The 23,029-nt window shown below is 32.3% G+C and overlaps 5 protein-coding genes across 5 annotated transcripts; 1 reads left to right on the top strand and 4 right to left on the bottom strand.

The window, feature by feature from the left end:
• Positions 1-10,379: 10,379 nt before the first annotated feature.
• LOC108737984 lies at positions 10,380-11,253 on the bottom strand. The gene is made up of 3 exons (XM_018471188.2): positions 11,059-11,253; positions 10,655-11,003; positions 10,380-10,594 (listed from the first exon to the last, which is right to left on the bottom strand). The coding sequence occupies exons 1-3, from the start codon at positions 11,088-11,090 to the stop codon at positions 10,397-10,399; spliced, it is 579 nt and encodes a 192-aa protein (XP_018326690.2). The 5' UTR covers positions 11,091-11,253; the 3' UTR covers positions 10,380-10,396.
• A 373-nt stretch (positions 11,254-11,626) lies between these two features.
• On the bottom strand, positions 11,627-13,536 carry LOC108737990 (probable malate dehydrogenase, mitochondrial). The gene is made up of 5 exons (XM_018471192.1): positions 13,162-13,536; positions 12,902-13,087; positions 12,552-12,761; positions 12,102-12,339; positions 11,627-12,036 (listed from the first exon to the last, which is right to left on the bottom strand). Exons 1-5 carry the CDS (start codon positions 13,474-13,476, stop codon positions 11,756-11,758), a joined length of 1,230 nt encoding a protein of 409 aa, XP_018326694.1. The 5' UTR covers positions 13,477-13,536; the 3' UTR covers positions 11,627-11,755.
• Positions 13,537-14,236: 700 nt separating this feature from the next.
• LOC108738005 (peroxiredoxin-5, mitochondrial) lies at positions 14,237-15,176 on the bottom strand. Its single transcript, XM_018471214.2, has 3 exons — positions 14,947-15,176; positions 14,675-14,809; positions 14,237-14,616 (listed from the first exon to the last, which is right to left on the bottom strand). Exons 1-3 carry the CDS (start codon positions 15,049-15,051, stop codon positions 14,293-14,295), a joined length of 564 nt encoding a protein of 187 aa, XP_018326716.1. The 5' UTR covers positions 15,052-15,176; the 3' UTR covers positions 14,237-14,292.
• A 340-nt stretch (positions 15,177-15,516) lies between these two features.
• On the top strand, positions 15,517-16,963 carry LOC108738004 (RNA-binding protein Rsf1). The gene is made up of 2 exons (XM_018471213.1): positions 15,517-15,641; positions 16,150-16,963. Exon 2 carries the CDS (start codon positions 16,162-16,164, stop codon positions 16,744-16,746), a length of 585 nt encoding a protein of 194 aa, XP_018326715.1. The 5' UTR covers positions 15,517-15,641; positions 16,150-16,161; the 3' UTR covers positions 16,747-16,963.
• A 195-nt stretch (positions 16,964-17,158) lies between these two features.
• On the bottom strand, positions 17,159-19,758 carry LOC108738002 (mediator of RNA polymerase II transcription subunit 17). Its single transcript, XM_018471212.2, has 6 exons — positions 19,576-19,758; positions 19,169-19,521; positions 18,773-19,108; positions 18,452-18,657; positions 18,058-18,280; positions 17,159-17,978 (listed from the first exon to the last, which is right to left on the bottom strand). Exons 1-6 carry the CDS (start codon positions 19,671-19,673, stop codon positions 17,260-17,262), a joined length of 1,935 nt encoding a protein of 644 aa, XP_018326714.1. The 5' UTR covers positions 19,674-19,758; the 3' UTR covers positions 17,159-17,259.
• Between the last annotated feature and the right edge of the window lie 3,271 nt (positions 19,759-23,029).

The raw sequence follows: 23,029 nt of genomic DNA, 5'->3' as shown, positions 1-23,029 counted from the left end.
TCTGCATGACTCTGCAATGCATCTATGCACCTTCATACTTTTATTGCATTTGTGTGATGATTTTAATGAAATATATTGTTTTTAACTTCTTCTACTTTGGATCTTTCATATCAGGTAGGTAGATGCTCATAATAAATGAAAGAATCATAATTGACGAGGCGCAGTGTTCTAATATCTAATAAGTAGGTAATGAAGGCAGAACATTGGATCCTTTTGAAACGTAATTTGTAGTTCTATAAATAATATAAATACCTAATAAAACATTGATTACTTATTCAAAAACTATTTCCTTTAATGTTTCACATAGAATGTATACTTTCTATTTTATAATCATCTTTTTGTCCTATAATAACATAATTTAACTAATTTTATGCATATATTTCCAATAATTTATTTGAAATAATAATATATTTCAATATTTGATTCTGAATACACTTTCTACATGATTTTTACCTTTACCTTTCAATAAAAAAATGTTCCATGATCTGTAGCCTTTATGAACAATATTAGGTAGGTAGGTATGATTCCTTTGTCCTTTTGCTGCAGTGGATATTATTTTATTACTTATCGTCAAATATCAGAAACGCGTTGTTTCCTTTTACCTATAAATTATATTTAGTTTTAGAATTAAAACGATACCGTTTCTTACTTGTAAATATAAGTTACATTTAATAGTTTATCCACAAATTTATCGTCGTTCATTATCATTATTAGAAATAAAATCTTTGGGTTTTTGGGTGTGTGATTAAATACTTACACAAGCAGATTAATTTTAAAAAATAAATTGTACCTAATGAATTCGGTACACATTAACAAAAATAATGTTGAAGCAACTTAGGATGATATCGTTATATTAACAAATTGAACAACCATTATACAAAATTAATGTCAAACAGGTGTCATTTGCACATACCTCTAGGAACCATGCACAAATGTTACGCAACGATTGGTAAATTTCTACTTATTTGTCGAAAAAATGATTAATTTGTTGGTAAAACATACAATCTTAATAATTTCCAAAATTTACTTACCTTCTTGTATGAAAAATATGTCTTGGAGTAGTAACTAATTATTAATAATTCACACATTACGCATCAGTTAAAAGACGCACATTCCTCCACATACGCTCAGGATTAAAAAGAGCGGGTGAATTGCATACACATATCGCATAAGTTTCTATGGTATTTTTGCCGATACAGTGGTGTAGGGTACCATTTAAGCAAAAACAACCGTTCATTATTTAGATTAGTTTAATTTTTATTCAATAAATTTTAAGAAAATTATTTTATACATAAAACTGATAATTTTATGGGATCTTCCACTGACTATTGGACAAACATAATTAAAAAATTATAAAATTTCCTATTCTTTTACAAAACAACTGCACCGACACTTGCGGACACTTGTTTCAGACACATCCTGTATACATCAAGGGCGTCACTAGCCAATGGGCTAGGGGAGCAAGATGCTAAATAATATTAATTGTAGGTAAAACAAATACAATTTGTAGTTTTAATATTTTAATATAAAAGAAATATCTTAATTAAAACAGAACTGCGGCTTTGTTGCAATACCAACTGCTTTTTGAATAAAATCATGTTCTCAGTGATATTTTTCGATGAACGCTTATCAAGACCTTTGAACAAGGTAGCTTTCCACCATGGTGCTTCTTATTAGCCAGGTTTTTACATTCTTCTAAGGTCCTAAGAAAAACGATTTTAAGGCTTTACCGATACCTGCTTGTATTGCGAATAGACTTGCATAATTGTAAATAAGAATTGAAATGTAAAAACTTCAATGACAAGCAGGCGTTCTTTGTAAATATCAGTTTGTATTTAACTGCAAAAGTAGTATAATAAATACTGTATGTTGAACTCTAATAGCAGTTCATTTTGTGATAGGAATGAAGCTGGTTAGTGCCTTCGTGACAGTGCCGTCAACATAAAATGAATCATAATAACAACTAAAGTTCCTTCTTCGTATAAGGAAATCAACTTTTTTCATAATTGAAAATGATTTTTGTCATAATGACAACGAAGTTTTTTACATCCATTAGTATGCAACTTGTTTCATTCTGTTTTACTTCTTTCAATTTTCTTTTTTTTTTTTGATTCAAAACATTTGCAAGGAATGGTTGAAAAGAATGAGAAATGTCAATGATAATAATAAAATTATTCCTTTAGGTAAATCTATAATCTGCATATATATAGCCATTATCAACATTTAGATTTTTTATATAAGATTTTAAACTGATGTGAAAATATTATCACCTACTGCCCATATATATATTAGGCAAACTAAAAAAGTTCGTACAGTTATTGCATACGACAGATGAAAGAAGGGTTGATACTAATGTGCCTAAAAATGACGTCAAAAATTTAATCATGGCAGTTAAATTTTTAAACGATAACATTTGTTTGTTATCTGCCATTTAGGTAGTTTAGCATGAATCCTTCTCTCATCGGTTAATACATACACATTTGGTGGCAATTGTTAAATTCCTGATGGTTTAAATTCGAGGTTGTTTACAGTATGAGTACAAACTTGGTATCAAAATTGTAATGGTGGCCCGAAAAATACGTACAAAACATATCATCATCATAAGGTCGTCAGTCCTGAGAATGGTTGGACACGCACCTCCACTCTTTCCTATCCTGAGCTAATCTTCGCATTTCCCTAAAGCTAGAGCAACCCACATCCTTAACTATGTGCGAACAGTAGTTTAATCTAGGTCTACCTCTGCATCTCCTAACTCTTGTTTCTGCCTCTAACTTGTCTCTGACTAGACCTTTATGCCTGAGAAGGTGCTCTACTAACCTATCACGCCTATTTCTTATTGACTTCGATGGAGTCCTCTGTTCTCTTACTCTTTCTAATACCTCTTCATTTCTAACCTTCTTTATCTACGGTATCCTCATCATTCGCATGTAACACCACATTTCAAACGCTTCTAACCTTTTCTTTTCCGCCGCGTCCACTGTCCATGTTTCGCACCCGTACAGCGCCGTGCTCCAAACATACACCTTTAACAACCTTTTTCGAATTTCTAAATTAACCGTTCGCATAGAAGTGACTTCTTTTTATTGAAGGCGACTCGACCCTACGTTATCCCCTGCTTTATATCCCTACTACTTTTTCCGTCCTGACTTATTTGACTTCCTAGATACCTAAAATCGGCCACTTCTTCTAATTTTTCGTCTCCTATCTTTATATTCGCTCTTTCCCTACTTTTCCTTGCATACCAGTATTTTTGTTTTACTTTTATTTATTTTCATACACTACTGTTTTGTCAATTACGCTTCCATTTTATTTAAAGCTATTTCTAACTCCTCCTTTGCTGGATGCTAATACGGCTATATCATCTGCAAATCTAAGCATACTAATCTTTTTCCTTTGGATATCTAACCCTACAGTTGTAGTGTCTTTAATGATGTTCTTCGCGTCTTCGATGTATAGATTAAAAAGTAGCGGTGACAGTGTGCATCCCTGTCTGACTCCCTTCCTAATATTTACTTCTCTACGTTACATCCCTAGCTCTATAACTGCCTGTTGCAAAACATATATTAACAATTTAAAAATATACCGTAGAAATTTTAGAAAATCAGTCTTAAGTTAGCCTTTTAACCAGAACCACAAGTTCCTCTTTGAATCATAAACAACCAACTAACTAGCCGATATTTTATATTATTGTCAAGAGAATTGTGTATATATATTTAGAAGATAATTAGATAGGTACCTACTAAAATTAAAAAAGTAATTTGAAAATACGTATTTAGCATTTACTATTTAAAATACAAATATATTTTGGATTTTACATTGGAAATAACTAATCAAAAAAGTATTTGCATTTTGTATTTAAATACGTTTAAATAACAATTTTGTACATCTCTAGCAATGAGGATATTCAACAAGTTGTGTAGTTTAGTGCAGGCTTAAGCTGAAGGATAAAGGTAAATTCCGTTTGTCATTATGACAGGTAGAAAAGTTCATCAAGTCAAAATGAAAATTCGGCCGCTCCGTTCAAATCTATCGAAAATTGGCCGGAAAATTGCTTTTATTGTACCTATATGTTTATTGGAGAGAACACTTATCTGCTATATATAATATATTGCTTTAAGTATTAGTTATTTAAATAAAAGAAAAACCACAATAAAACAAAACTTTATTAAAGAAAATAACAGTTTCTTTTAGCAATAAAATTATCGTAGATGTATATATTAGCTTGTAGTCATCTTTAATANTTAGGTATACATTTTAAAAAGTTTTACAACTTTTACGTGATGTAAGTTTCAGATAATTTAAAATTAAAAAAAATTAAAAATAAAAAGGGATACAAAACCATGATGGCCTTCTCTGCGCTGTAGGGTATTTATCTTTAAGTTCGATCCAAATGTCATTCAAATTTGGAACAGCTGATTCAAATTTATGTTTTACGGAGGAAGAATTCATAATATCAATCAAATTCTCACTCCTCTGAAAAATATTCTTTCAAGGGTTTTTTTAAGGTCTAATAAATGTTCCTTTATTGTTTTAGTCACACCTGAGTTTTTTGGAGAAATCTATGTATTTAGAATAGGAAATATTTCGTAGCATTTTTATTTGAATCTTAATTCGACAGCTAAAGATTGTTTTTTATCGGTAGTGAAGATGTTTTGTCTCTCAGTGTAAACGTCTTTGTGGTTTTTCCCTATAAGGACCTGTTGATTACGTTAAGTTTATCGAAAATATCAGCCAAATAAGTCAATGTCATTATCCATCATTTCTCGTCATGCAATAGTTTGACATGATTAACGTACGAAAAAATTGGTTGCCAAAACATTTCCTCTCGCAAGTCATCTTACTTCCGTGTGTAGAAAGAGTGACTGTTGCTGACTTCCCATACCTTCCTACAGGCCTCCAACCAAAAGGGAAGATGCTGGGGGATGCTTTCCGTCCTTCCAATACCTGCTTCTATTGAATTTTCGGTATTTATAGTTCGATGTTTACTAAACTCTCGCAGGTGTAGTAGGGATTACCCTTGTAGAACCATCAGGAAATCATACTTTTGATCAAAATTTACGACCAAATATCCCATAATGAGATGGTTACTAGAAGCATTTTGCGCATACATTGATACATTAATAGCGTCTTGAGGGAATAATTCGTAGATCTGATGTACAGTGCACATGGGTACAGACTGTTTTGATACATAAAAATACCAAGATTTTTGTTGTAGTATTTAAATACTTAAATACAAATATTATTACAAATAAAAAGGAAGACTTGAACATTGCAGACGCAATATACATTATTAATGGAGCTAGAGAGTCCCTTATTTTAATAAGGGAAAAGGAAGATGAAATAGAATGTGCCAAAATATTTGCTAGAAAAGTAAAAATTAATCCGAAACAGGATTTTCAAATACATCACTGAAATCAAAGTCTTCCACCAAAAATTGATAGTTGTAGATCTAATGCAGCGAGCGTTGATATAAATATGTTTTATAAAAAAGAATTTTTACATGAAATAATTCGAAGTGGTCTGTATTCTATCGAAACTGCCAGACGCGGATCGCGATTTCGAGCCTGCGACGCACTGATGAGATCCATCCTATCACGTTGAGGTTGGCTACGCCGGGATTTGTTTTCAGCGAGTAGATATCCACACAAGTGGACCTTGTTGGAGCATACGTAATCCAAAAATGTAGCATCGTGCTACCACGCCATTTGTAGTAGTTTCTAAATTTTTAAATGCTTTGTAACCAATTACAATCTTTTCACAAGATAGACTCAAAATGGTTGTAGAACGTACGAATCCAATATCAAACATTTTCACAAATCTAGACGAAAAGAATATTACAGGTGAAAATATTGAAAAATTGATTCTGTTATATCAACAGGCCTGTTTCATTAGCAGTCCTTACTCAGTTAAGAGTTATTGATATATGCCAGAAGTTCGATTGCTCTTCTATACAAGATATCATAAAAATAGTTGCTAAATATAAAATAATAAAATGCTATAGGTTTTCGGAAAGCTTTTTGACTTTGTCAGTCAATATTTACAGCGAGTTATTCGGTGAGTTCGAACGAAAGAAAATTGACTTTACTTAAAATAGTCAGGTCCATCATGAAAGAGGAGAGACTTACTGCCCTAATGAAGGTAAAAAAGAGACCTTTCCGACACTCTTGACCTAAACAAAATGGTTTTATGATCGAAACTTAAACACAGGCGAATTCGAGTAAGCTAATAATACTTATTAACCTATTGGATTAGGTATTTATTTTATTAAAATAAAGATCGAATCTATTCAATACTTCTTAATCTCAATAAATAAATAAATAAATCAGATTGTTTTGCGTGATCGGGTATGGTCTACATGCACATAATAATGATAATAAATAAACAATAAAATAATCGAGAAACTAGGAATGAACCACCCTGGTGGAGATATATCTACAACAAACCACGCTTTTATACAATAATTAACAATTTTTGACAATTTTTTTTGTTGTAGACAATTGTAGAAAATTGTTATAAAATTATTCACTTTCTACGAAAAATTGAAACTCATTTTTTTCCGGTGTCATAAATTGTAGAAGGTTGTAATAAACAAAAATTTTAAACAATAAATAACAACTTACTACACAAAAATATCAATGATATTCGACAACATTCAATGTCTCTTATAAAAATGTAAAAAATCGTCGCCGCACTACAAATTGTGGTTCGCTGTAGTCGTTCCTCATAAAATACTACAACTTCCATGAAATTCAACAACATATAAATTTCATTATGGGACTTTTCTTTTTAAGAAGCAAACGGCATAGTTCGTTACAGTTCCTCATGAAATACTACAACATTCAATGTTATTCGACAACATTCAACGTTTCTTATAAAAATGTAAAAAAGAAATAATAGGATGGGCTTGTTACCAGGTATACACAACACGCAGTGTCGTCTCTGCTGTTTTTTGTCACAAGCAATAGCGCTAAATTTAAATCAAAGTTTGATTTTAATACTATTATCCATTGTAGAAAATTGTAGTGACTAGGCGGAGAATAGATTAAATTTAGTTGTAAAAGATTGTAGAAAATTGTAGACTTCTGGGACATAAAAAGTTGTATCTTTTCGTAATATGGCATAATTTTAAGGTTTATAGTGAGCTACAACTTGCCACAACTTTCTAGGAAATGTAACAATAGTGTCCCAATCCGCGTACTTTTTTGTAAAAGGTTGTAGTGCTTAAACGTAATGAAAATAGGACCAAGTTGTAGCGAATCATTAAATGTTGTAAAATATTTTAGCAATTTCTCGTAGAAAGTTGTAGTTTTCTTGTAAAATGTTGTAGATGTATTTCCAGTAAGCAGTTATACTCAATTTATTGTATCTTAATGTATGACCAAATTTGGAATTTGGTAGGTATAAGTATTTCTATCATAAAAATAACGGTCCTCGCCCCTATCTTAAAATGAGCCGTTAGGGTTCGATCTTTTATTATTGGTTTGGTCATGAAAACTGTACATTTTTATGGATAAATATAGAATGTTTGCTTTTCGTAGAATTTTGCCCTAACTAGCGGAACTCTTGTGATTCTTTTACGGAACCTCGGCGAACCACTGCTCTAAAGATGTATATTAATAAAAATAATAAATAAGCGAACAAAATAATTAAGAAAACAGGAATGAGGAATTGCATTGTATCTGTATGTATAAGATCGAATGTAATATTATATTAAACTGTTTACGTTAGGGGTGGTCAACCTGCGACTCGCCTTGAGCATTTTGTCAGCCCACGAGATTCATCAGTTTTACAAAATATATTTATTTTTTCACGACCAAAGTAATGAAAACCAATGTATTAAAAAAATACATTATTTGTACAACGATATATTCAAAAATTATAGTCGAAATTATGAGAAAAAATTAACTGGTTTTAAAACAATATTCTTGTAAATATACCACAAATATTGCCTGTCTTATTAATGTGTTCACCATTGACAACACCACTGTGTGTGTAAGAGTAAAAAACCTTCTCAATTTTCGTTTTTCATTATTTACAATAGATATGCCAGTGACAAAACAACTGTTGAAATTCATTATAAGGGATTTTTTTAACAAAATGAGAAAACTAAAGCATAAAAAACAAAAAGTAAAATAAACTGGAAACTGTATTTATTCACTACCCTAAAAGCAAGAACGTAGCCAGGCTAGCCAGATTTACTTTCTGTATGGGCTAGGGGTGGTCCGCACCTTAGTGGGTTTTATGTTCTTCATTCTTGTCAAATGCTGTCGCTGCTAGCATAAAGTCGTAAAATGTGGTCAGTTAGCTGTATTTAAGTAATTAATTCGCAGAATACATGCTTTATGTCATCACTGACTGTCATATTCTTCGTACGCGTACTTTTCTCTAAAGATATACAAAATTATGTTCTTCTCATCATTTACTATTAAATTGAGAAACAAAATGATAATTTTAATTGTTTTTGATGTTCTGCGCATTTAAATTTTAACCCCCTAAACACCTTAGTTATTGTGGGGGTACCAGGGTACCGGTACCAAAATGATCTGGCACATCAAAGGAAAACTGACTTTTGATTTTTAAGTCAATATTTTATAATACCTTGTTTTCTTGCTACTGCATGCAATTAAAAATACAACTTTATTATTAGTCAAGGCCGAAGTGGAATTTTCTTGGGTCCTTAAGTAATTTAGCAAACATTTTCATCGAAAAAAAAAATTGAAAAGCTCGCGATTTAAATAAAGTAATAGATATTTTTACATTATTCAATAAATATGCAGTATAAAATTGTATTAATAAGTAGAGCGTCTTGGGTTATGTGAAGCTGAATGTTCCCGGTTTTAAATTTTGCGTCATATGGTAAATATTCGGAACATTTAAAACATGAGCTTTGGCCCCGCTTAGAAAATGTCCAACGTATTATAAAAGCTCTTTACATCCATTGATATAAATGCAATATCTGAAAGTCCATTGCTAATCTCATCGTCAGGCTTACAATTAGAGCATAAACCTTTAAGATCTCAGGAAGCACATTCAATTTTAAATTACCAGATGGGCGGGAGTTTATCACTTTATATCGCTTTTTTTAAATTACAAAAATATAATAAAATAATAAATAAATTTTCTCACATATTAATCACAAAAGATGTTAAATTGACCTTTAAATAGTTACATTTGAATATTGAACTGGAACGCTCGTCAGTCCCAGTGTAAGGAAATTGATGCCCATGAAAAAAGGCAGCTAATTTTTATCCATACAGAATCTCAAAATTTTCTAACCGTTAACTAATATTCTAATAGCAACGGTCTACTAATGACTTTGAATAGAAATCGATGCCAGAAATTCCTAATTTTAAGGAGTCATTTAATTATTGTAACCCTAGGAAGTTAAAAACTTTTTACATAAATAGGTAAAGATGGTTTTGAAATAGAAATAAAAGGAAAACAAAAGTCCTAAAAATCATTTTTATTTGTAACAATAATAATTTGTATTTTATGAATCTAAAAAATCATCAAGCCACTCCTCTAGATTTTGTTTTTCTTCGTTATTAATATCTTTTTCATCCTTACAAACACTGTTTATATCCTTGACAATTTTTTTTGTTGTAGACAATTGTAGAAAATTGTTATAAAATTATTCACTTTCTACGAAAAATTGAAACTCATTTTTTTTTCCGGTGTCATAAATTGTAGAAGGTTGTAATAAACAAAAATTTTAAACAATAAATAACAACTTACTACACAAAAATATCAATGATATTCGACAACATTCAATGTCTCTTATAAAAATGTAAAAAATCGTCGCCGCACTACAAATTGTGGTTCGCTGTAGTCGTTCCTCATAAAATACTACAACTTCCATGAAATTCAACAACATATAAATTTCATTATGGGACTTTTCTTTTTAAGAAGCAAACGGCATAGTTCGTTACAGTTCCTCATGAAATACTACAACATTCAATGTTATTCGACAACATTCAACGTTTCTTATAAAAATGTAAAAAAGAAATAATAGGATGGGCTTGTTACCAGGTATACACAACACGCAGTGTCGTCTCTGCTGTTTTTTGTCACAAGCAATAGCGCTAAATTTAAATCAAAGTTTGATTTTAATACTATTATCCATTGTAGAAAATTGTAGTGACTAGGCGGAGAATAGATTAAATTTAGTTGTAAAAGATTGTAGAAAATTGTAGACTTCTGGGACATAAAAAGTTGTATCTTTTCGTAATATGGCATAATTTTAAGGTTTATAGTGAGCTACAACTTGCCACAACTTTCTAGGAAATGTAACAATAGTGTCCCAATCCGCGTACTTTTTTGTAAAAGGTTGTAGTGCTTAAACGTAATGAAAATAGGACCAAGTTGTAGCGAANAAAACAAATACCATTAACAGTTGTTAAAATTGCTGTATAAATATAAATATGTTATATACACAGGTTGCATAGCAACCTTTTATTTTATTAATGGCTGTTTCATTAACTTCATCATTTGCTTCATTTTCTTCTTTTACCAACTTTTTTGTTTTTGATAAATATTCAAAGTATTCATCCTTTTTTACAGCAGCATTACTTTTTATTGCTTGCAATTCTTCACTCTACAAATGAATATTATAATCAATATGTAAAAAATGATTTACTTAAAATAAATTGCTTACTGTAAAATATTCTTCTGGAATATCACACCTTTTAGTCAAGGGAATTGTTGAGATACTCTTGGCGATTAAGTTGAGGTCCAATTTAAAAAGTTGATCTTCATCAATTTCTGTATCAGCAATTCTGTCACTCTTAAATTGAAAATGCCCTCCTTTGGATATAGGGGTTTCTGCCAAAATTGCAAAGTTTGTGGAACTGAGATCAGTGTTATTGTCATCTTTACACTCTTCATATCTGCTCCAATTATTTTGCAATGAACGTCTTTCTTCATTGATTTCCTTGATGCTGCTTTCATTACGCTGTTGAATTTCAGGTTTAAATTTTCTCTTATTTTTAACATGCTTAAGGCCCCTTAGATGACAAAAAAGAATCAGTAACTGGAATTGTAAATTTGAGATAACCTTACCGTGACTTATGACTATATAAATTCAAGTCCATCTAATTAGATTTCAACCTTTTGTTAAGAAACTAAGGATATACTAAACTTTAGTTTTTCAAAACGATAGCCTTTGTACTTTAAAAATGCTCATATTTACTGATTTGTCTACTTTTAGGTTAATTTATCTGTTTACTATCATATTTACTATGGTTAATTTATTTAAACCATAAGCTAATGTAGTGTCTAAATCCTCGTAAGGCAATGTAGGCAGTGGCAAAAGTTCCAATCTTTGGCACGTATCTAAATTTTTGCCTTCCAAGCGATTTTATTTTTGGTGATTCTTTTATGTTTTATTTTTAATCCCATTTAGTCTCCTCTTCATGCAATATCACACCTAACTGAACCATTTTTACCTCATCTTTAAAATTAATTATTAATATAATCGGAATTAATCAAACAATAAATTCAAAATAAGATTAAACTGAATTAACTGCCAAACCAGAATAAGCAGAAAAGTTTTAACAGTCAACTGTTATGGACCCCATCTTTCCTATCCCTTTTTCCCTTCAAAAATACTAAAAACGAAAGTGGTCTCATAAGATGGAATATAATCTTTCATAAGTAAATCTCATTGTATTACGGTGAAAGCAGACATAAAAATATCTATTATTTATGATTTTTGTAAAAGATTTCACTCGAAAGTAGTTCCATTAATCAATAAAATTTATGAATAAAAATATCTGGGATTCCTTTTAGGTTTATCTGGCATTGGTCTACTCCTCGGAGTCAGTTCGACATCTAAAGTAGACATATTTGTTACTGGTTCAGCAATTAGTATATCGCAAGAATATTCGCTAGACTTCTCAGTTTTGGGAAACTGATATCCATGTACATAACTTATGCCCCTTTCAATATCATTTCGTATATTAGAAACTACAACAGAAAGCCTTTCACCTTCCCATAAACTTAATCTTGGCATATACACCTTCTCAACTCCTCTTGGTCCTAAAAATCAGTTATCCAATGACAAAAAGTTGCGATTGGGACTTTTAATTTAGTAAATAGGGTACCTAATTTAATTACTGTTGACATATACGACAAATATTCGGAAGGGCGGCCGACTTGTTTCACAAATGCACACTCTACACAGTTACAGGCTCCTTTCAGTCCTCTGCATACTTGCATTACAAATTGGGCAATAGCATAAGCTCTTGATGTCTGGGGAGTCCGATCATTGTCATCATTTTTGGCCATCATAATAGACGGTTCAATATCGGCTATATGACTTTGTAATTCGTGAAATAACGCCTATAAATGATTGAATAATTGGTTACATAATTGCGGAAACATTTTTCGCCCATTTGGTTCATACATTTCCCCTTACACATATATTATAATATTACTTTTTACTATTAGAAATGCTTCACAAAGGAAGCATTTTAATATTGTATTGTTATACCGAGGAATGAGCTTTTTTATCATTTATTTATATCCCATGGTTTCACAAACGAATTTTATACCTTATTGTAACATCGTAGTTTTGACAGTTGCTTTACGTAAGATAAAAGTGCAACGGTACTTTTGGAACTTGATCCACCAATCACGGGACAGAATATAATATTCGGATCTATATTGAGGCATCTTGCCACCTCAGTATTGGCACGCAAAACATCGACTGTTGTTACTCCAATAATCTTTCGATAATCATAATTGCGTGACTTTTTGTATTCCTGATGCAATAAAAAATAATAGTCAGTACTTATACATATCTAATTAACGTATTTAACGTTAAGCAAAGACTAATTTTTGTCATTATTAATCTTATTTTAATTTTCACTTGAAAACATTTTTATTGTACTTTATTACTTACTTCAGAAACCATTGGTACTAGAGAATTAACGGGCTGTGTTGCAATGCAAAATATGGCTTTGGGATTAAATTCTGATGTAAATAATGCAATGTTTCTGACATCTTCAACGTACACATCAAATAATAGCTCTTCCTTTCTAGTTATGGTCTTTTTCTCTTCTGGACAAACAACAATAATGTGAGCATTCTGTAAAATACAAGTCATTGCTTGGATTAGTTTGCAAAAAAATCAATAATATTTAGTATTAATTAGCTCATTACTTCAATAGCTGGCTTTAATTCATTGACTCCACTGTAAGCCTTTACTACTGTAGATCCATCTATTAAATTCAAGTCCGCCACTACTTTTCTTATTCTTTCATTAAAATCAAAAAGACGGAGCTCATCAATTACGGGATATTGTTTCAAAATTAAACCAATATGATGTCCAGTTCTTGAGTGAGAACCTGTTAGGGTAACTATGAGGGGTTTTGGAGGGGAATTGGCAATATATGGTTTTATAGCAACTGATCTAGTTATGTTCCTAATTGTTAATTTTATGATTTTTGGTAACACAGGAAATTTTGAAAATCTCATTATAACGTTTTAATTTGATCTTTCACTAATCGATAGTATGTTATGACAGCAGTTTTGTGACAAAAATATATATATGTTTAGTAAAATATGAACACTCTGTATGTATATTCTGTGACTTTGTGGTTCTCTTATCTATGATGTTACTTATCTATCGTACTGTACCTTATCTATTGTCTTATCTATGACCATAGATTATCTATTGTATTGAATATATAAATCATAATCATTGAATGTCAATATATTCAAAAACTACTGAAGATATGATAATTTAATCAAAGATTGAATTATTATGGTGCGCAAAGTTTATTTTTGTATTATTTATTAGTAATGATTGCAAATAATACTAAATTTTTCAATAGCAGTACTATGATCATATTATTATCTATGATTCACCAATGGCGCATATTTATAAGTAATATCAATGAAAAATAATAGTAATTATGTATTATGTGCAATTACTACTAATAAATAATATAAAGATAAATTCCGCTTACTACACTAGATCATGACTGGATCATTCTTCAAGCAAAAATGACACGCAATCAATTTGGGTCAATGAAATAATCATATCTTCAGTAGTTTTTGAATAAATTGACTTTTAATTTCCACCTGCACCTTTTTCCTTTTAATAGAACAATTGTTACACTGATCAATAAAGATCACAGGAAAATCAATTACTTCTTAAAGTAATTAAATTAGGTAAAGTTGTTAATGCTAAATGAATAAAACAAGCACAGGCATTTTTAAATTTTATTCAGATCACATCTATAATCAAAATATTTACATAACTACACTAAAAATTTGAAAATTTTGCTTTTACAATTTTAAATTTTCTGCAAGAGAACAAGATAAACCAGTGCCATCAGGCTCAACTTGTAGTGATGTAATTTTACCATCTTCAATAACCATTGAGTATCGAAGGCTTCTGAAACCTCCCAGAGGTGCAATTTCCTTTCCCAAGTCAACTGCTTTTGTGAAAGCTCCTTGAGGATCTGCTAAAATACGTACTTTTCCTACTGCATTCTGGTCTTTGGCCCAAGCTGCAGTCACAAATGGATCATTTACAGAAACGCAAACTATTTCATTAATTCCTTTTTGCTTTAGTTCTTCAGAAAGTTTCAAATAACCAGGCAGATGTGTCTGAAGAATGATTTCTTAAGTCAATGGAATAAAATGGTAAATTAAGAAATTAACATACTTTAGAACAACCTGGTGTAAAAGCTCCAGGCACAGCAAATAAAATAATCTTTTTTCCAGATGATAAGTTTGCAATATTAACTTTGTTTGTTGGATTATCTTCATAAAGGTCGACATTTGGAACTGAATCACCAACCTTAAATTATTGTTATAAACTAGTTAAATCTACTACATACCTATAATTTTAATTGTCAAATATAATAAACACTGTGAAAGAGAGCAAGTAAATAAATTGTAGAATATTATATAATTCTAATTAAGAATTAGTCTTACTTTAACTGGCATTTTTGAAGATATTGTGCTTTGAAAAAAACGTTTAAGTAAATTTATTGCAACTTTCCTTTCGATTTGCACAGACGTTAACCAACTGACATTCATTTTTTTATGTAAGTAATTGTAAGTACCGGCGCGGTGGGCCGAACTTGTTATCTACCGTATCTATCTATCTATTTACAATTGTCTACAATTGAGAAATGACCATGACCGTTTGTTGTTGACCGTCAAAGAGTTAAAAATTTGTTATGCTTCAAAGCTCTACAGCATTGCCAGATTCGCGATATTACTATTTCTTTAGAAAATTTTATGACTGCAGAAATTTACAAAAAACAGTCCTTTTAACAATTTAACTACATTTACTTGTGTATAGATGTGTTATTTAATTTACCGCTCCTGCACAATTAAAATTAAAACAGGGAAATTTTGTTAAAAGATTTTAAGGAAACCTAAATTAGGAGATAGGCAAATTATATTTAAATAACATCTATGATTTATAACATTGGTTAATGATTATAGAGGTCGCTTTGTGTTTCCGCTTGTGTTCATACAAGGAACTTCTAACTGTTCTGCCCCGTATGCGTACTCGAAGCGCCATGTTGGCATTTTGCAACGACTGTTTGTAAGAGGTAGTCGTCAAGTACAGTTTGTGTCAGAAAAATTAACTGCATCTTCGTGCGTCGCTTCGATTTTGGGTAACTAATTGTAAACATAGCAGAAATTTGTAATCTTCGTCAATTTATTTGTTTGAATTTACCAATTCTACGTTTTTGGTGCGAATATCGTCGATTTATGTGCCCAAACTGACTTAGACAAAAACAATACTTGCTCCGACATTTTGAATTGGGCAGCTTTATTTAATATATTTTTATCACTTCAGTTTGTAATAATTGGTATACCTACTGCAATTAACTTCGTAAAAATTGTCTGTTCAAATTTCGTTATTAAATTATATGCGAGATGCTACCTACGTTATAAGTAAGCGAATTTAACTACGTACTAAAACAATATTACTAAATAATTTGCTTCGCTGCGAAAATGGCTCCTGAGAATATTTTCTTAACGAGACAACTAAAAAAATGTCATGCTTCGGTAAAGAAAAAATGCATTAATATGTTACCTAGAGCTCGCATAAAAATACGTATTCGCCCAAATGTCTAATTTCTGAATTAATTCTACGCATGCATCCTATACATTCCGCAGAACAAGAGCATCATGAGTAAAGATAGAGGACTAGACAACGCTCGTGTCTATGTTGGAAATCTACGGGATTCAGTAAAAAAAGAAGAGCTTGAAGTGGAATTTGAAAAGTTTGGAAAACTAAATTCAGTATGGGTAGCGTTTAATCCACCAGGATTTGCTTTCATCGAATTTTCAAATTCAGTTGATGCTGAGACCGCTTGCGATAATTTAAATGGCACAGATTTGTTGGGTTCCAAAGTAAGGGTTGAAATGGCCAGAGGGAAATCACGAAGAGGAGGTGGATTCAGAGGCGGTGGCCGACGGGGAAGTGGTGGTTTCAGAGGTTCTAATCGAGGACCTCCTTATGCTAGAGATGGTGGAGGTAGTGGTGGATATTCAAGCCGAGGGGGTGGTAGTAGAGCACCAGCAAGGTATGACAGTTATGGCGGAGGCGGCAGCCGTCGCGGCGGCCCAGGTGGTGGTGGTGGATATCGAGGAGGTGGTGGTAGAGATTTCAGCCGAGACAGGGGCCGTGATAGCAGAGGCAGGGGTCGTGGGGGCAGAGGAGGCGGCTCAAGATACAGATCCAGGTCTCCTGTTTCAAGAGGGGGATATTAATTTTAAGAGAGAAATATTTAAATTGCCTGGTTTGATATTGTTTTGTGTGTAGGTAATACTTCGAGAAAACAGTACTACCACTTTGTCAAAAAGCTTATTTCAAGCTATATAAACCTGTAACATATTTTAAAGATCTGATTCAACAGGATTTCATGATTTTTGTATGACTAGTTTAAGAATTATTGCAAAGAATATGAATAATAAATGCTAAAGATGATAAATGTCTTTTAATATGGTGTGAAGTGGATTAGTAAAGGTAAATTAGTATGGGTTTTGCTATTTTTTTAAATAATTAATAAAAAAAAATATCAGTTGAATACACCAATGCTACAAACAGAAGTAAGGAAAGTTTCTTTGATCGCGAGTTTGAGCTATGCAGTAAAATATTAATAACATTTAATAGAAAAAGAAATGATACTTTTATTAGAGATCAATTGTAGTTTTATAAATTAAGTTACTAGGGAATACATGTGCTAATAGATCTAATAAAATCATAATTACACCTTATCAAGCTTAAGAATTGCTAGTAAGACTAGCCATTAAAAGTTCCATTTTATGCAAAAAATTTCGCCCCTCCATTTTTTCTAATCTTACGTCACGGAATTGTCCCCCTAAGTGTTCCCACTTTCTTTCAGTAACTAATCGACTTGGAAAGAAATCCGTTCTTGGTGAATGAGCGACTGAAACTTGCACACCAGACTGGGGTTCACATCTTACGGCAATTACCCTGTCTCCATTTGGCGATCCCAGTAAACAAGAACTAGCGTTACCTAAAGGTTCTACTGATCCTAATCCTAAATGGTTAGAGTTGCCCAGAAATTGCCACCCCATGGTTTTAGCCAAAGCTTGTACAGCCAAAATTTGATGCTGATTTATGTGGCAAAAAATAAGATCCCGCAGTTCTTGGGGCTCATAACTCATGTGCATAACTTTGCCGTCTCGACATATACATTTCAGGCTCTTTTCGCCAACATGAATTACTAGAGGGGTACGACAAACGGCATCGTAGCCATGGGTTGATATATTAATTTTGACACAAGACTGTGTAGGGCTGTTTAATGTATTCCAATGGGAACTGATTAACGGATCTTTAACTTCTTTTGCAATTGTATCCAGTACATATTCTGTACGCATACGCATAAAGAAATGTTGAGCCTGTTTGATGATCTGCTCAAGAAGTGTTTCAGTATGAGTCATTTCGAGAAGCTCGTGACGATCTGCAGCCATTGGACCTACGACAAAAAGAGTTACTAAAAGTGCTATTCTTAGGAAAGGTTGAAATAAATTCTGAAAAATAAAGTAGTTTTTTACCGGCAAGGTATCGCTTTTTAGAAGGCCCGAGGGGCGCAGAAGATGGGTGAGGAAATGGGTGATGTGTATTTTTATGATGAACTTCACGTAACAATTGATGTAGTGAATGTTCTAATACATGGTCGTGATCACTTTTAGAAGGTGCTGGAGCAGTTTGTTGATTTTTTTTATCAGCTGTCGCAGAATGGCAGAGACCAATTACTAATTGAATTCCGGGCAATACCTAAGATAATAAAATGTAAACTTAGCTTATACAATAAGAAATAATGATAAAAATTATAAAACGTTTTACTGCTAGTAAGAAGTTACTATTTTTGAGAAAAAAAAAAACGTTATCTTGTATAAAAATATAATATAAATGCAACTATAACACAGTTTGTATTTTGTAACTTACTGTTGCCATTATCTGATTACCAACAACCATATGTGGTATAGGAGCTTGTAACTGCACAGCCTCTTTTGCAAGCTGATTGAAAAGTTCTTTACAAAAAAGTACATTTTGGGCAGCTTCTAATTTTTGCTGCCAATGTACTTCTGGATTTGCTGTTGGAGGTCCAGAGCCCAAAAGATTTAAGTTTACACTACATAAATCTTCTTGGTCTGAAATTGTGAATGCTTATTAGGATTAGCATAATCATTCATATAACAGTATAATATAACACATAATTTCAAAACAAGTTAAGTTGTTTTAAATAAAATTAAGATGTTTGCATACCTTTTTGACATAATACTTCAATATAAGCAACACCTTGTAGCTCTGAAGGTACAGTAACTCTAAGTGAGCTGTTGCTTTTGGATACTTGAGCTATTCCAGGGGCCGGACTACTTGGTGGGCTGCTTGTTTTCTCTTCTTCCTCTGCTTTTGTTACTTCAAACATTCCACTTTGAAAGAATTTTGAACCAGCAGTACGATAACTAAGATCTCCAATAATTGAGTTTGAAACTTTTTTTAATCTCCAATTTTGTCTCAATCGTAATAGCTCTATGTGGAAGTCTGGAGTTTGTCTGTTACGCAGAATTTCATTTTGAGAAGTTTTAAGTCTCTCTGCACCTAAAATTTTAATGTTGTTACAATATTTATATATATTTGAATGAAACTAAAGGTAATTACCTGTTAAAAGGACATTTGCAGCACCAGCAAGTGCTTTTTTACGAGCATATATTTGAACCATTGGTTTTGTTTCTACAGCCTCTTGTTGTACTGGATCTAGCACCAGATATCTCTTTTCTTTGGCAATTGCAAGAACATCTGCTAAAACACAGACCTCCTGCAAAGCACTTCTAAGTTTGCTTCTTACAGAATCCCATGGCCAAAGGCTTGACTGAAATGCATCTTTGCTATCAGAATCACTTTTGTTATCCTCAAATGCCTCATCAGTGTCTTTTTTAATATCTAGTTCATTTGATTTACTGAAGTCAATCTTTTGAGCAAATTTTGCAAGGCTCTCCGAAAGAGTAAGAGGTCTGAAAACAGGGCTCCTATAGTTTTAATTAAAGTTTAGGTTACAATGATCTTACGGTTGGTATATTTCTGTTCCATCATAAGTTATTTCTTGAATCTGATTTTCGATTGGAGCCTCGACTGATATATTAACCGAATTCGAATTATAGGACATTTTAAACTTTGGATATTTCTCTTTATTATTTAAAACCTAAAATAATAAAATCAAATTCTCAATCTAGGTTAATTCTTCTTTTTCATCTTCTGCCAACTGCCATAGATAAGAGATATAGAGTGGATCAATCTTTTGCTGTATTCAAGTGTTCTACTGATCTGAGACAAAATCTACCGATTGCGAAAGATGCAGTTCTATGGCATAGGCAAATATCTCTGCGATTTGTTAAAAGCATTAATTGTGGTGTTTTATTTTGTTATTTTGGATTAATTGAACAGGTAATATTTTAGTTATATATTAATAAACGTGGACGGTTAACATATTTGGAAAGGGTCGTGGACGTAATACAAAAAGAGACTGTGGTGATGAAATTAATAAAAACAGGAAGACATAACCCAAATTCACCACAAAAATTTTAAAATCGCGGACACGTGTTTCGCTCACATACCCTTGTGAGCATTCTTAACGCATGATAGTCTTGTATTCTTAAAATTGTTGTGGTGAATTTGGAATAACTCTTGTTTTGTTTTTATTATCATTCCATGGATGAATTTTGCTTAAATATGTAAGTTACGTACACATATCATTGTTTTTTATATGTTTTAATTTGTATTTATCAGCAATCGAATCGAAGAGGCGTTAATTTCTTGTAAATGTATAATAAGATGACAAACAAGAGAATGCTTAGTTACAAAACTTTTATTTATGGTAAATCCACAATAATTATTTCGCCAACACAGTGTTTTTTTTAGGTGGAAGAATACTATGTTTTCGTATATTGTATATAAGTTTTGTAAATAAATTTTATGTTGTCTGTATTATATCAGCAAATTTTCATAAACAAATTAGGATTTATGTGAAAGCACATGTGGTTGGACTGGGTTAGGTTAGGTTAGATTTCACATATATAAAAACCACCCTTGCATAGTATGATTTTTTACAATTAAACAGTGGTTTTGAGGACGAAATGGCAACTAAAATTCTGTCAATCTGTTAGTTGCTGAAGTTTTGTCCTCGATAACATATAGGGCATCTTCAGAACCATTCCGCGATGTTGGTCGAGACGAAATATCGACTCGACGGAGTACCCTCTTATTAATTTAAAACTAACTAATATCCATAAAAATGAGCTTTTTCCAGTATCTATTCTGATTGCTAAAACAACCACAATAAATATCTACTTGCAAAACTCGATGTGGTTTCTGGTCGAAAGCTTGGTCTGTTTACTATTCTGCCTATTCAATTATTAAGTAGAAAAAGACGAGGTATTAATACTTAAAAAAAAAAAGCACGATCTTTCTAGAGTTTTCGATACCATAAAAATATTAGATATTCAAATTCGCATATTTTCATGAACTATTATGGTGTCATAATAACATAGAGAATTGCCGTGAATTAAAATATATCTTCATTAGGTCAAGGGAAACTTTAATAGGATATTAGGATATGTGACAGTTTTTAGTATAGGGACAGGCTCGCTGTAATCGGGTGTACAGGCGTGCACCGAACGCGGGTCGCACGTTTAATGGGACGGTAAATTTTCTTCATTGTAGTTTTTACAGTTGCAAAATATACTTAGAATTTTAGAAAAAAGTACAGAATGTGGAGTTGACCGACTCTTGCCGAAACTTTCAAGGGTTTCGAAGTCTCGGCAAAATTGCTTAAAAATTGCACCTAATAAATGTTATTTTGTAAAGAGAAGTTCTCACACTTTGAAAGACTGCAAACAACAAAAATAGTTCACATTACATTTAAAAAGTGTGTAGACACTTGTGAAATTAAAGTTGCTTTAACTGAACAATCAAAATAAGCGTAAAATTCTATCAAACGTTGATAATTGATTTAAACCTTTCCTTTTTATTTATAAAATATACATTTTTTAAGTATTGTATTTTTACGTGGTCCTAATCAAAATACAATAACACAATATTTAGGTATGCTATTAAAAAAAAAACACCCCCCTATAACAAAAAAAAACGACAATTTTGCACAAATTTTATTCATATCCATTTACAACACTGTACACGTCAAGGAAAAAGAATAAGGAGTGGTATGATTTACGGAATGAATTCCCCGAGAAACAACCCCGGTAAAAAAGCCCCAGTAAAAATTTTCCCAGAAAAAAAAATTCCCATTGACACAAATCTCTAAAAAATTATTTTAAACCAGAGCATGTGTTGTAAAATAAGTTGAATCCTTTATATACGTATAGTGTAAGTAAATTTTCATTTTTTTTTTAATGGGGCTCACAATGTTACAGTCATTGTTTTATTTATTTTATCCCAACAAATTTATTATGTGAGTTAATTATCGGGCGAATTGCAGTATTTCCTTATTAAATAGTAGTAAAACTTATACTTAAGGTTTAGTTCTTCCTAGGGGGTTTATTTAACTGGGGCTATTTTTGGGGGAAATTTTTTTTCGGCGCTTTTTCAATTTTTTCCCTAGGGAATTTTTTTCCTAGATTTGGGCTGCTTAACTTGTTTTGCATGCGGGCGCTCAGGCGGCTAGCGGTGGGCGAGATATTATTAAAAAAAATAGATCTTATCAGTAAATTTTATTGAAAAACACAATATACTAAAGTAAATAGTTGCGCTTGTAAAAAATACATTAATTTAAAAAATTAGATAGTAAAATTTTAATAAAAAAAAAGACGGATATGTGTAAGCCTGGCAGTCTGCTTGCTACCAAAAGGTTTCGGTACATCACCTTTGAAAGCTATGTCTTAGAGTGCGCTGGACTATAAGTGAGCTAGTTCGATCGAGGGGGGATGCTCCATTTTTCTATATTACATAACCTGAGCAGGGCTCGGAAAAAATGTAATGACGCTCCTGATCAAGGGTTCAGGAGCTTTTGTATAATTTCTTACCTTTAGAAAATAATCGGGCAGAAAGGTCAAAAGAAATAAAGAAAGAGGAAAGGAGAAGTTTCCGAGATAGGAACGAGCAGAGTAGCGACCTATGCAAACGAGCTGTATACGGTCGATACAGGCGGTCGGATTGTCGCCGCCCTTTTCTCCGAAGTGAGGCGACGCGAAGACCGTCGGCGTCGTGACCGGCGTCGACGTCGCGTCGTCGAAGTCGCAGAAAATCGTGAATATTTAAATGCTCCTTTGAAAGCGTTCACGTGCCTCAAGAAGAGAGTCCGAAGATTTTCCGGGGCCAAGGAGAAGGATAGCGGATGTTAACCCGTTTCACTTGTTTGTCCTTATTTTCGAGAGACGAACCGGAAGTGCTCTGGCACAGCAAAGGACGTGGAAATGTACACACGACGATAGATCGATTCCATTTACGACAAAGAAAATATAAAACACGTAGCTTTTCTCAAGCAGCGGATGTTTGCTTGGATATAGACTT

This window comes from Agrilus planipennis, unplaced genomic scaffold, assembly GCF_000699045.2.
Source record: "Agrilus planipennis isolate EAB-ADULT unplaced genomic scaffold, Apla_2.0 scaffold109, whole genome shotgun sequence".
Lineage (NCBI taxonomy): Eukaryota > Metazoa > Arthropoda > Insecta > Coleoptera > Buprestidae > Agrilus > Agrilus planipennis.
This window is presented reverse-complemented; position numbering and strand designations above follow the sequence as displayed.

Bases quoted from the DNA above. Each gene is read 5' to 3' on its own strand.
- LOC108737984 (XM_018471188.2), bottom strand. From the start codon at position 11,090: ATGGACTTGAATTTATATAGTCATAAGTCACG. The intron at 11,004-11,058 runs GTAAGGTTATCT...TTGTCATCTAAG, and splicing joins TTATATAGTCATAAGTCACG to GGGCCTTAAGCATGTTAAAA. The intron at 10,595-10,654 runs GTAAGCAATTTA...ATTCATTTGTAG, and splicing joins TTCCAGAAGAATATTTTACA to AGTGAAGAATTGCAAGCAAT.
- LOC108738004 (XM_018471213.1), top strand. From the start codon at position 16,162: ATGAGTAAAGATAGAGGACTAGACAACGCTCGTGTCTATGTTGGAAAT.
- LOC108737990 (XM_018471192.1), bottom strand. From the start codon at position 13,476: ATGAGATTTTCAAAATTTCCTGTGTTACCAAAAATCATAAAATTAACA. The intron at 13,088-13,161 runs GTAATGAGCTAA...TGTATTTTACAG, and splicing joins AATTAAAGCCAGCTATTGAA to AATGCTCACATTATTGTTGT. The intron at 12,037-12,101 runs GTACCCTATTTA...ACTGATTTTTAG, and splicing joins GTCAACAGTAATTAAATTAG to GACCAAGAGGAGTTGAGAAG.
- LOC108738002 (XM_018471212.2), bottom strand. From the start codon at position 19,673: ATGTCCTATAATTCGAATTCGGTTAATATATCAGTCGAGGCTCCAATC. The intron at 19,109-19,168 runs GTAATTACCTTT...TTAAAATTTTAG, and splicing joins TGCAAATGTCCTTTTAACAG to GTGCAGAGAGACTTAAAACT. The intron at 17,979-18,057 runs GTAAAAAACTAC...TTTTTGTCGTAG, and splicing joins TAAAAAGCGATACCTTGCCG to GTCCAATGGCTGCAGATCGT.
- LOC108738005 (XM_018471214.2), bottom strand. From the start codon at position 15,051: ATGAATGTCAGTTGGTTAACGTCTGTGCAAATCGAAAGGAAAGTTGCA. The intron at 14,810-14,946 runs GTAAGACTAATT...CAATAATTTAAG, and splicing joins CTTCAAAAATGCCAGTTAAA to GTTGGTGATTCAGTTCCAAA. The intron at 14,617-14,674 runs GTATGTTAATTT...ATCATTCTTCAG, and splicing joins TTACACCAGGTTGTTCTAAA to ACACATCTGCCTGGTTATTT.